A 12,181-nucleotide genomic window follows, 5' to 3' on the forward strand; every position below is an offset into this window, starting at 1 on the left:
ACTCTTAACTATGTTCACAGAACTTGGGATTTAACTGACAGTCTAAATGACTGAATCCCGCATGCTCGTTGTATCTGAAAGACCCGTGCATGAAGGCTAGAAAAACAAATAGTCACCATTCATCACAGAGTGACCACAATATCTTTCTGCTTTAGCTATAAACAAATGGCAACTCAAAATATTTTTGGAGATAGATTTATCTTATTTAAAGAAATATGCTAGTCCCTAGTCATATTCTATATATTTCTCTCTCCTTATCTTTTTCTATCTCCTCACACTCTTTTTTGTATTTCTATTTTGTAAAATCCAATAAAATTATGAAAGCATTTTTAAAGTTCCAATTGTTGTTCTTATGTTCATTCAAGTCATTTCTGACTAATGGGAATCCTAAGGAAAATTGACCCAGGGTTTTCTTGGCAAGATTTGTACGGGCGGAGCAGTGCCATTGCCCTTCTCTAAAACTGAGAGAATGCAACTTGCACAAGGTCACTCAGTGTGTTTCCACAGCTTAGGAAGAATTCAAAACTTTGTTCTTTTAGAATCCTAATTCAACATCAAATACAGAAGCATACATATAGGTATCATATTTTTATATATATTCCCATTTTCCCCTTTAAAATACACACAAGCAAAGTATCAAAGGATTGGGCCCTACTTTTGTGTATTTAAAAGGAAAAAACATGGCAATTTATAAAGATGTCATGATGCAAGTGTATGATGCAACTTAGTGCTTGCACCTCTTTGGAATTTGGATCAGTCACATGATCACTGGTTTTAGATACTACTTTCTAGAGACAGAGCATCAGCCATCCAAAGATGGTCTCTCCAGCCCTCTCTACATGTTTAAGTAGCCATCAGTACTCTTAATTTTTCCAAGCTCTTTTGAAATAGTGTTTATTACATATGACATATAGATAAGCTGAACTTGTTGATACATAATGTAGATCAAGAAAAATCAGAATTACCAATTCTAACATTATTTCATTAACAGCTGGAAAAGCACTTTCCTAACTTCTGTAATATATTATTAAATGTGGTGACTCCACAGCCTTGGAATTCCCTCTTCCCAGATTCATGTATAGCTTTGTCACTAGTTGTGCTATTGTTGTTGTGTGCCTTCAAATCGTTTCCAACATGTGGCAGCCTCCTGGCAAACCTATCATGTGGTTTTCTTGGAACATTTTGACCAAATGAGGTTTGCCATTGCCATCCTTCTGAGGCTGAGTGTGTGTGACTTGCCCAAGTGGTTTACATGGCTGAGCCAGGATTCAAAGTCAGGTTTCCAGAGTCACAGTCCAGTGCTCAAACCATACATCATTCTGGCTCTCATTGCCGCTAGTGCTTTACAAAAAAACCTTACAGACTTTTACATTTCAGGGTGTCCAGAATTAAAGTAGTTTGACACCACTTTAACTGGAATGACTCTATCCTACAGAATCCTGGTACTTATAGTTTGGTGATGTATTCGGCCTGGTCTGTCAGAAATCTCTGATGCCTCACTAAACTACAAATCACAGGATTCTGTAGGATAGAATCATGGCTTTAAAAGTGGGTGTCAAACCACTTTAATTCTACAGTGTGGCTACACCCCAGGCTGCATATGAATTATTAATGAGCAGTTCTTAACTCCAAACAGTGTGAATGTTAAAGTAAATGTGTCTAAACTAATGGTTAAACTGCAACTGTTATTATATAGCTGTCCCTTGCTATCCCCGGGGGGATCTGTTCCAGACCCTCCCCCACAGATAGCAAAAAATGTGGGACCCTAATTCCCACCGCATGTGCACACACTCATTGAAAAGACCGGGGCTTGCCATCCATAGAAGGTCAAACCACAAATGGCAAGCATGCAGTTGGCACAAGGAGCCCTAGTGGCGCAGTGGTTAAATGCCTGTACTGCAGCCACTCACTCAAAACCACAAGGCTGCGAGTTCAAGACCAGCAAAAGGACTCAGGCTTGCATCCTACTGAGGTTGCTAAAATGAGTACCCAGATTGTTGGGGGCAAATTAGCTTACAGTTGTAAACTGCTTAGACACTATGAAGCGGTATATAAATGAAGCTTGTTTGTTTGTTTGCTTGTTGATTTATATATTTTAAAACTTTATATTACATCATCTTGAGAGGGACTAAATGTCTCAAAAGCAGGATCAACATTTTTGAATGAATAAATAACAGACACAAGAATATTAGTATAAGTTATCAAAATTATGCAGTACATACATTTTAAAGCACTAAAACTGAAGCTCTACATGGAAGGTCCCACTACAGTCAATAGGTATACTTCTAAGAAGGCATGCTGCCTAAATTACATATATATATTTTAAAAAACACAGCGATACAAAACTGCATTGTAAGCTCTAAAGGAGGTTAAAGAAAGGTAGGCAACAGCTGGAATAATTAACAATTAGTGAACACTGAATAAGAAGGTGGGGGAAAAACATTTAACTTAATATTTCAGTGATATCATCACTAGTGTACTGTTCCAACTTCCCAAGGGGGTAGCTGCTTTAGTCACTTGCAACAAAAACAACACAGAGTCTTTTGGGTTTGAAAATGAGATATGGTCTATAAAAGTTATGCTGCAAAGAATTTGTTGGTTTTTAAAATTTCACAATTTGTATTCCCTGCCCTTTTCTTTTACAATGGATACCATCAACATATTACCTACATACTGACAACAATGTGACATATAACATACAACAAAGATTCAATTCTCCAATATGCTTAACCACAGGAAGGGGCCTACTAAACATGCCAGGACCTGCTCACTCAGTATGTTTCATCAGAAGTAAACAGTCTGTACTGCCACTTTAAGAGGGAAGCCCAGAAAGAATTGGTGCTAGCAGGCCTTGTGGGCAGAACAGAAAGAATAAATTCAGTTTTGGGGGAAATGTTCTGGTTTCTTGTTATCATATGCAGTAATGAGACAAGCAAAGATTTTCATCCCTAATATTCTTTTACAAGTGACCTTTTGTGAGAGCCTTGCTTTCCAAATTATTGACCTGTAACATTGGGAATAGTTTATAGACAGAATATTTCTCCAGCCCTAAAAAGAACTGCATATGAACACCTTTTAATGAAATAAATATCAAATACTTACAGGCATATGGATTTGGGATCACAATCATTATCCTCTCTTCTACTGAAGCATCCTCTCACCTTCAGTCTCCTTCTTCCAAACATTACAGTTCACTACCCTGGAAAGTTCTTACTGTTAATATCTGTCCTTGGTAAAGAATAAAGTTTAAGCTAATAATTTCAGAATGGGATTTTAAAGAATCTTTTAAAAATAGTTAGGTAATCAGGGAAGAACCCAAATCCCATCTCCCTCATTATGCATACATTGAATTTGCCCACTCTGAAATAATATGCAGTTCTATACTTTCAAAAGAGCACTGAACAGCAATACACCTCTACTAGAAAATGATACAACCTATGTTAAGGGCTTTTAAAATCCAGGAATATTCAACGGGATAATTTTAATATTTTTTTTAGTTCTCTTACTGAAATCATCAAGGCATTACTTGACATTTAACATTGTTTGAGTTGTGCCCATTCTCTTATACATTTTCATCCAATTTATATTTGATAAGTAGTTACCAATTATTCACTTTGCCAGAAACCTTTTTTTAAGAGCAGCTCGTCACAATGTAAAATCACAGAATATTGCAACTGTCACTGATTGAGTAACTTGATTTTAAAAAGGCATTAAATTAAAACATTTTACTACTTTAAACTAACAAATCAATGTTCTAAAATCACAGTAACTACAGCACAATCTGTGGACTGGAGGTGTGGTGTCCTTCCATCAGCAGCAGTGAGATTTGTTAAAAACTCAGCATGGACAGATCATTCCTGCATGGATACATCATTCTTGCTGGTGGAAGACCCGAAAGTGAGTCCATATCAAGAGGCCTCTGAATCTAGTTCCTCTGCTACATTGGTATACTGGTTATACAGTTAGACTCTCCCCATTATTTTGGGTCTGGTAAAGCTGTCCCTTTATCTTCTATACTGTCTGTGATGAGCCCATAGGGCTTTTGTAACAGTGGGTAATCTCCCTCACACTCAGGATTGCTCTGTACACTCAATAATTCCACCTCAGCAAAAATGTCAAGTTAGCTTTCTCTCCAAATCACAAAATTTTACATTTCTATCTCTTAGTAACGTGACTACCCAGATGTTTTTCTTTATTTTCTCTCTACTATACTACAAACTATTGAAACAGTTCTCTTAAACATAATTAGTATTAATGAGGAAGTCAAAGGCTTTCATGGCCATCATCCATAATTTTTTGTGGGCTTTTCGGGCTATGTGGCCATATTCTAGAAGAGTTTATTTCTGACATTTCGCCAGCATCTGTGGCTGAACAAAAACCCCTTTAGTTCCCTTTAAAAAAACACTCATATCTGTTTAAGCAACTTACTCCACAATGCACCTTGTGGGTGAGTTGTGCTATTTGTGAAACTAAGGACAAAATCCTACACATGAGCAAATGTGTTACTCTTTTATCAAACCAGAGACAGTTACCACTAAAGTGTGCACTTAATATAAAATAATAATTAATATTACTTTATATAGTACCATTGATGTATATGTAATAACAATAACAATACTTAATTAACATATTTCAAGTATAGAATCTGTATTATTACTATAAATAAAATGGATTGAACATTTGCTATGTAATAGGAGTGGTGGTGGTGGTGGTGGTAGAGCAGTAGTAGTGACAGAGATAATGGTAGTGATGATGTACAACAACTATACTGTGTGTCAGTAATACTATCTCCTTATTTGATAGCAGAGGTTGAGGCTGAGACAACAGTAGCTTAACCAGAGAATACTTCAACATGATTAGGGTAGAACTGTTATATGAACAATCGTATATATGTCTACCCAGAAATAAGTGCACCGAGTTCAATAGGTTTTACTTCTCAGTAAATGTATATAGGACTGCAGCTTAACTACAGTGATCACAATCCAGATATGCTTGTGGCAGACTGCATATAACATACCACTACCAACTGAACAAAAAACCCTTTATTTCTCTTTAAAAAAAACAAACCAAAACACTCATATGTGTTTAAGCAGCTTATTCCACAATGCACTTTGTGGGTGAGTTGTGCTATTTGTGAAGCTAAGGACAAAATCCTACACATGAGCAAATGTGTTACTCTTTTATCAAGCCAGAGATAGTTACCACTGTAAAGTGTGTACTTAACAGTGAATACCACATTAATAAAGCTAAATAAAAAGCTAAATACCAACAGAAGACAAAAGCTTGAACTATCGTAAGTATGTTTTAGTAGAGATGTGCTGAAGCTCAAAAGATCAATGTTAATCTTTATATTAATGATATAAAACCACGAACAGCTCACTTTCTTTTCATATGAGACAATCCTATATATGCCTATCCAAAAATAAGTTCCACTGAGTTCATTAGGGCTTATTCTGTAGTAAGTGGATTGCAGACATAACCACATTACGATCTCTGAATAAATACAAAATCAACAAGTTGCCCGTCTATCTATCTTTCAGATGCATAACCTTTTAAAATATTTTGGTGCACAGTTCTACAGATCTGATCACTATCACACTCAATGTCATAAGAACAGCTTCCCAATCCTGATATATTTTGAAAGAAAAAGAGAGAGACCAGCCCAATACGAAAAAAATAGCTGCTAGAACTATGGAAATAATCATTTCAGAAGTGGAAACTTCCGACTACGGCTTTCATGAAACGCAGGAAAGTGATCTCAGCCACACAGAGAAGAATGGGGTGGAGCAAGAAGCAACTGACTAAAGAAAGAATGAAGCAGGAACAAGACTCAACACTTGTAGTCTATGCTTAGCTGCACAATCGAACAGACCTACATTGCTGGCATACCAGTACTACTGCTAACATAAACAAAAATAACCCACCAGTCCTTTCATTTGACAGTAAATTTTTGTTGCTCATAAAAAACACATTCTGCTGGTAACTCTTGAAAATGTCCTGTTGAAGACACTCTTCTTATATTGATCAGGGCTTCTGCCTCAGATATGTAGGTTAGAATCATAGAACCGTTGAGTTGGAAGAGACCACAAAGGCCATCCAGTCCAACCCCATGCCATGCAGGAAATCTAAATCAAAGCATCTCCTACAGATGGCCATCTAGCCTCTGCTTCAAGACCTCTAAGGAAGGAGACTCCACTACACTCTGAGCGAGTTTGTTCCACTGTCGAACAGCCCTTACTGTCAAGACGTTCCTCCTGTGGAATCTTTTTTCCAGTAGCTTCCGGGTCCTAGTCTGTGGAGCAGCAGAAAACAAGCTTGCTCCCTCCTCAATATGACATCCCTTCAAATATTTAAACAGGGCTATCATATCACCTCTTAACCTTCTCTTCTCCAGGCTAAACATCCCCAGCTCCCTAAGTCGTTTCTCACAGGGCATAGTTTCCAGACCCTTCACCATTTTAGTCACCCTCCTTTGGACATGCTCCAGTTTCTCAATGTCCTTATAGAATTGTGGCGACCAGAACTGGACACAGTATTTCAGGTGGGGCCTGACCAAAGCAGAATATAGTGGCACTATTTAGACACTATACTTTTATTGATGCAGCCTAAAATTGCATTGGCCTTTTTAGCTACCGCATCACATTGTTGACTCATGTTCAACTTGTGGTCTACTTGGACTCCTAGATCCCTTTCACATGTAGTCTCATTCAGCCAGGTGTCACCCAGCCTGTATCTGTGGATTTTATTTTTCCGCCGTAAGTGCAGTATCTTACATTTCTCCGTGTTCAATTTCATTTTGTTAGCTTTGGCCCAGCTTTCTAGTCTATTCAGGTCATTTTGAATTTTGATCCTGTCCTCTGGAGTATTAGCTATTCCTCCTAATTTTGTGTCATCTGCAAATTTGATAAGTATGCCCCCAATTCTGTCATCCAAGTCATTGATAAAGATGTTGAATAGCACTGGGCCCAGGACAGAGCCTTGTGGGACCCCACTGGTCACTTCTCTCCAGGATGAAAAACAACCATTGCTGAGCACCCTTTGGGTTTGGCCAGTCAACCAATTACAAATCCATGTAAGTTACCTTGTCTAGCCCACATTTTACAAGTTTGTTTGCAAGAATGTTATGGGAAACCTTGTCAAAGGCCTTACTGAAATCAAGATATACTATATTCACAGCATTCTCTTCATCTACCAAGCTGGTAATTTTATCAAAGAAATTGATCAGATTTGTCTGGCATGACTTGTTTCGCTGAAAAGCATGTTTACTTTTTGTGATTATGGAATTGCCATCTAGATGTTCACAGACTCTCTGTTCAATGATCTGCTCTACAATCTTTCCTGGTACTGATGTCAAACTAACTGGATGATAATTGTTGGGATCCTCTCTTTTTCCCCTTTTGAAGATGAGGACAACATTTGCCCTCCTCCAGTCTGCTGGCACTTCTCCTGTTCTCCAGGAGTTCTCAAAGATTATTGCCAATGGCTCCGATATTACATTTGCCAGTTCTTTTAATACCCTTGGATGTAGTTCATCTGGTCCCGGAGACTTAAATTCATTTAGATTAACCAGATATTCTTGTACTATCTCTTTACTTATTCTGTGTTGAAATTCCCCTATTCTGCCCTCTGCTCCAGTATCCTCAAGTTGAGCACCCTTTGTCTTTTCTGAGAAGACTGAGACAAAGAAGGTGTTGAGTAATTCTTCCTTTTCTCTGTCCCCCGTTAGCATTTTGCCATCTTCTCCACACACTGGCCCTACCATTTCCTTCTTCTTCCTTTTGCTGCGGACATATCTGCTGTGGACATATCCCAAAAGCCCTTTTTATTGTTTTTAACCTCTCTAGCAAGCCTGAGTTCATTCTGCAGTTTAGCTTTTCTGACTTTACCCCTACACATGCCTGCTATTTCTTTGAATTCCTTTTTTGTAATTTCCCCCTTTTTCCATTTCTTATACATGTTCCATTTGAAACTTAGCTCAGTTGAAAGTTCCTTAGTAATCCATCCTGGTTTCTTGAGACACCTCCCATTTTTCTTTCTCAATGGAATTGTTTGAAATTGTTCCTACACTATCTCCCTTTTGAGAAAATCCCATCCATCCTGAACACCCTTCTCTTTTAGTATTTCTGACCATGGGATCATCCCCACTACGTCTCTAAGTTTACTGAAATCTGCTCACCTAAAGTCTAGAATGTGTGTCTGACTATGCCTGGCTTCTCCTTTCCATTGTATAACAAACTCCAAGAGAACATGGTTACTTCCACCTAGTGAGCCCACCACTTGCACCCCATTAACCAAGTCATCTTTGCTGGTTAGGATCAGATATAAAATAGCTGACCCCCTTGTTGCCTCTTCCACCTTTTGGACAAGGAAATTGTCTTCAAGGCAAGTGAGGAATTTGCTAGACCTTGAGGATTTGGCTGAGTTTGAATTCCAGCAAATATCAGTATAGTTGAAGTCACCCATTACTACTACCTCTCTTTCTGAGTGTGTAGTCATCTGTTCTAGAAAGGCGTCATCCAATTCCTCCATCTGACTGGGGAGTCTGTAGTAGACTCCCACAATAACATCCTTGTTGTTTCCCTCACCTTTAATTTTTATCCAGATGCTCTCCACCTGGCTGCCAGTATTGATGTCCTGGATCTCTTCACTAGTGTAAATATCTCTGACATATAGTGCTATTCCTCCTCCTTTCTTGTTTGGTCTATTTCTCTTAAAATACATTCCAATTATGAGACTCATCCCACCATGTTTCAGTGATGCCTATTATATCATATTTGCTTTGTTGAACTAGGAATTCGAGTTCATCTTGCTTATTTTCCATTCTCTGCGCATTAGTGTAGAGACATCGCAGACCATGGGTCCCCTTTACTTGCTGCCTGTGCAAGTTTTTTTGCCTTCCACTGTTGGGGCCTCGCAGTATTTGTCTTGTTTCCTATATGTCAGTTTGACTATTTTTTCTCCAGCCTTTTTGCCTTCCTTAATATTGTCTCCCTCCCCCACGCAACTCAGTTTAAAATCCTCCTGATCAAATTCTTGAGACTGTTAGCAAAAACATTTCTTCCAACTGGTGTAAGATGCAACCCGTCTGTTGCCAGAAGTCCCTCCTCGTGGAACTGCAGCCCATGATCGAAGAATCCAAAATACACTCGTTTTCCTCGTAGTTGTTTTAGCATTGAAGGTGGTATGGTAGAGGGCACCACTGTCTCTGGAAGACAGGTTTTGCAAGGTTTCACAATGTTTAATTTAAGATGACAAGTGGGAGATAAAAATTATAGTGCACATGATAGACAATTATGACCATTTTATGAAATCTTCAGCTCTCTGAAATAAATTTGTTTCTGTCTCCAGTATAAATATCATTAGGACATAATGTTGGTTTGTAAAGAGTAATAAAATATTATTTATTGTGTCAATATTCCTGCCTGCTTCCAAGGATCTCAGAGGTGAATCTCTACACATCACATCTATCCAAATAACCTGCCCAAGGCTAACTAGTGAGTTCCATAGCTAAGCAAGGACAAACATCATTTCACAAGTAAAACTGAAGGTATATTCTATATGTAGTCATTTTACATCGATATTGTGTGAATGGTGTGTGTGAGAGCTCTCTTGGTACTTGTATCTGTCTATGTCTGTGTATTTCAATAAATGTTACATACATAGTGCCTAAAACCAAATTTGGTGTCTCTTTGTCTGTGTCAGCCCTGTCGTGGATAAATTTACTGGGAGGGAGATTTCCACTACACGCTCTCAGGATAAACAGGTTGCCCTTAAAATCTGGGCATAACAAATATACTTCCAGGTAAATTACAGAAAAATACAAGTGCCTTCTCTATCACTGGCTAACTTTTTGAAAAATAGAAGGTTTGTTGTTTAGTTATTTAAAAGCCCTAAGAAAGAATCTTTAGCAATGGAATAAGGAGACATTCATGCAATAAAACTGTTGGAAGGTGGGTATGTAAGGCCAGGCTGGATTATCCAAAACACTGATATGACCAGAAATTTATATAAACAGAAGTTCTTTTTTCGTAGGGGTTTCCCTTATAATGGGAATTATTATTATTATTATCATTATTATCGGAATGGGAGCTAGCTAATAACTTCTGATGATCAGTTATTTGGGATCAGCATATCTGTGGTGACAGAAGTCTTACAGCATGATACAAGGCTCATCATGCAGCATATAACTAACATGTGCTTAGAAATACAGTCGGCCCTTCTTATACACTGATTTTTTATACACGGATTCAAGCATACACGGTTTGAAAATGTTCCAAAAAAGTGTAAATTTACCTTGATTTTCCAGTTTTTATAAGGGACACCATTTTGCTATGTCATTATATTTAATGGGACTTGAGCATACACGGATTTTGTTATACATGGGGAATCTTGGAACCAAACCCCAGCGTATAACAAGGGTCCACTGTACTGTCTTCTTGTGATCACTCAGCTATATGTTTCTGGTCAAAGAAGGGTAATAAAAAGAACACGTAGACGGGTTACAGACGGGCAGGGGAAGACGTCTTGAAGGTGTCTTCCCCTGAATACGGAGCCTCCAGACCGCCCGCCCCGGGGGTGTGGCTCAGGTGTATGGGGCTTCCACACCGGGGGCAGTGAAGATGCCTCACCTGGGGCCGTTTCTTACCCGCAGCTTCCATACCGCTGCCTCGCAGGATGCTGCAAAGAGAGAGGCAGCTTCCGCATGGGCGGCCGCAAACGCGGCTTTTTTTCTTTTGCCGGCTGGCGGATGCACAGCTGCGCCGGTCAGCACCGGCGGCAGAAAGCGTATGTGCACATTTAAAGCGCCCAGGCCCCTTTAAACTTTTTCCCCCGCCCTACCCAAGAACAAAGGTGGCCTCCTGCCAGCTGGTGATCAGCTGGTGTTGGCATCCTTGTCCGCGTGCGCATTGCCAGTGTCACCAGCATCATGGATGCCTCCTCTCCTTTGATCCCCGTGCTCTTGCTGAATCTGCAATGCACAGCCACAGCTGTCGCCACTGCCACCGCTGTCCCCCTGCCATCCCCCATCACCTCCCTTGTACATATGTAAATATTTAAAGTTTTAGCGTTTTTTTATTGTTAGGTGAAAATGGCGCAGGAATGTGTGTAGGGGTTCACTTTAAATTCCAAACTTTCCCTTATCACTTTCTCCAGCCAAAACATCCACCAGCAAAACTTACAACTTTCCACGATTCTAGCAGCGCATGCGTACATGTTGCTCTAGGGTTAGGGTTACGAGCATTAAAATAGAGTGCATCTGCGCCGCAGCTTCCACAGCTGCATGGCATCTGACGCTGCAATTAAAGCCTGACTGCAAACCGCGCATGTCCCGGGACCCCGACACATTATGAGACGCAGCAGACACGGAGCTTTTAAATGGGCAACTTAAATTTGCGGCGTGACAATTGTGGCGTACCGGTGCAGCAGCTTATATACGGAGATGCGCACGTACGCCGCTTATCAAAAAGAAGCGGAAAAAAGCGGCACCTTTTTAATGCCGCTTCTTCCCGCTTGGGGTGTGCAGGTGGCGCGTTCATGACGGCATTCAGGTAAGGGCCGTCTAAAGGCTATACCTTCATGACGTCATGAACACACCCCTTTTTGCCCGTCTGTAACCCACCTCTGTAAGCCTTAAGAATCTTTGTTCTTGTTGTGTGCCTTCAAATAATTTCTGACTTATGGGTTTTCTTGGCAAGATTTGCACAGGGAGGGTTTGCTTTTGCCTTACTCTGAGAGAGTGTGACTTGCTCAAGGTCACCCAGTGAGTTTCCATGACTAAGCAGGCATTAAAATCCTGGTCTCCAAAATCCTAGTCAAATTAACACAGAGAAATCTAACATTATGACGTTAAATTTGGGAAAGGAAGAAAAAGAATGCTTAAAAAAGAAGTCGGGATTCCAATTAGTAAATAAAGTAAAGTATCTAGGTATCTCACTATCTAAAAAAAACAAACGAAATTATTCAAAGATAATTACGAAATACTGTGGAAAAAAATAAAAGTGGATTTACAAAGATGGGATAAACTGAAAATCTCGTGGATGGGGAAAATAGCAATAATTAAGATGGCAATACTACCTAAGATTCTTTACCTGTTCCAGAATCTTCCCATAATTAATAACGACTCTCCCTTCAAAAAATGGGAGAAGGATATCAGCAAATTTATTTGGAATAGCAAAAGAGC

At 39.4% G+C, this 12,181-nt stretch overlaps 1 protein-coding gene across 13 annotated transcripts in view; it reads right to left on the reverse strand.

Moving 5' to 3' along the window:
* BBX (BBX high mobility group box domain containing) overlaps positions 1-12,181 on the reverse strand; it is a 181,358-nt gene that overhangs the window by 123,655 nt on the left and 45,522 nt on the right. For 5 of the 13 annotated variants that reach the window (XM_089512345.1, XM_089512344.1, XM_089512341.1 and 2 more), the window contains one exon: positions 3,103-3,199. The exons of the other annotated variants lie outside the window; for them this stretch is intronic. In XM_089512345.1, coding sequence (XP_089368471.1) covers positions 3,103-3,108 — 6 coding nt within the window. In that variant the 5' untranslated portion in view covers positions 3,109-3,199. The remainder of the gene's footprint in view (positions 1-3,102; positions 3,200-12,181) is intronic. 13 annotated transcript variants of the gene reach the window in all.

The sequence above is a fragment of the Sceloporus occidentalis genome, unplaced genomic scaffold (assembly GCF_023333645.1).
Source record: "Sceloporus occidentalis isolate IW3139 unplaced genomic scaffold, rSceOcc1.0.p SCAF_2, whole genome shotgun sequence".
In the NCBI taxonomy this organism is placed as follows: Eukaryota; Metazoa; Chordata; class Lepidosauria; order Squamata; family Phrynosomatidae; genus Sceloporus; species Sceloporus occidentalis.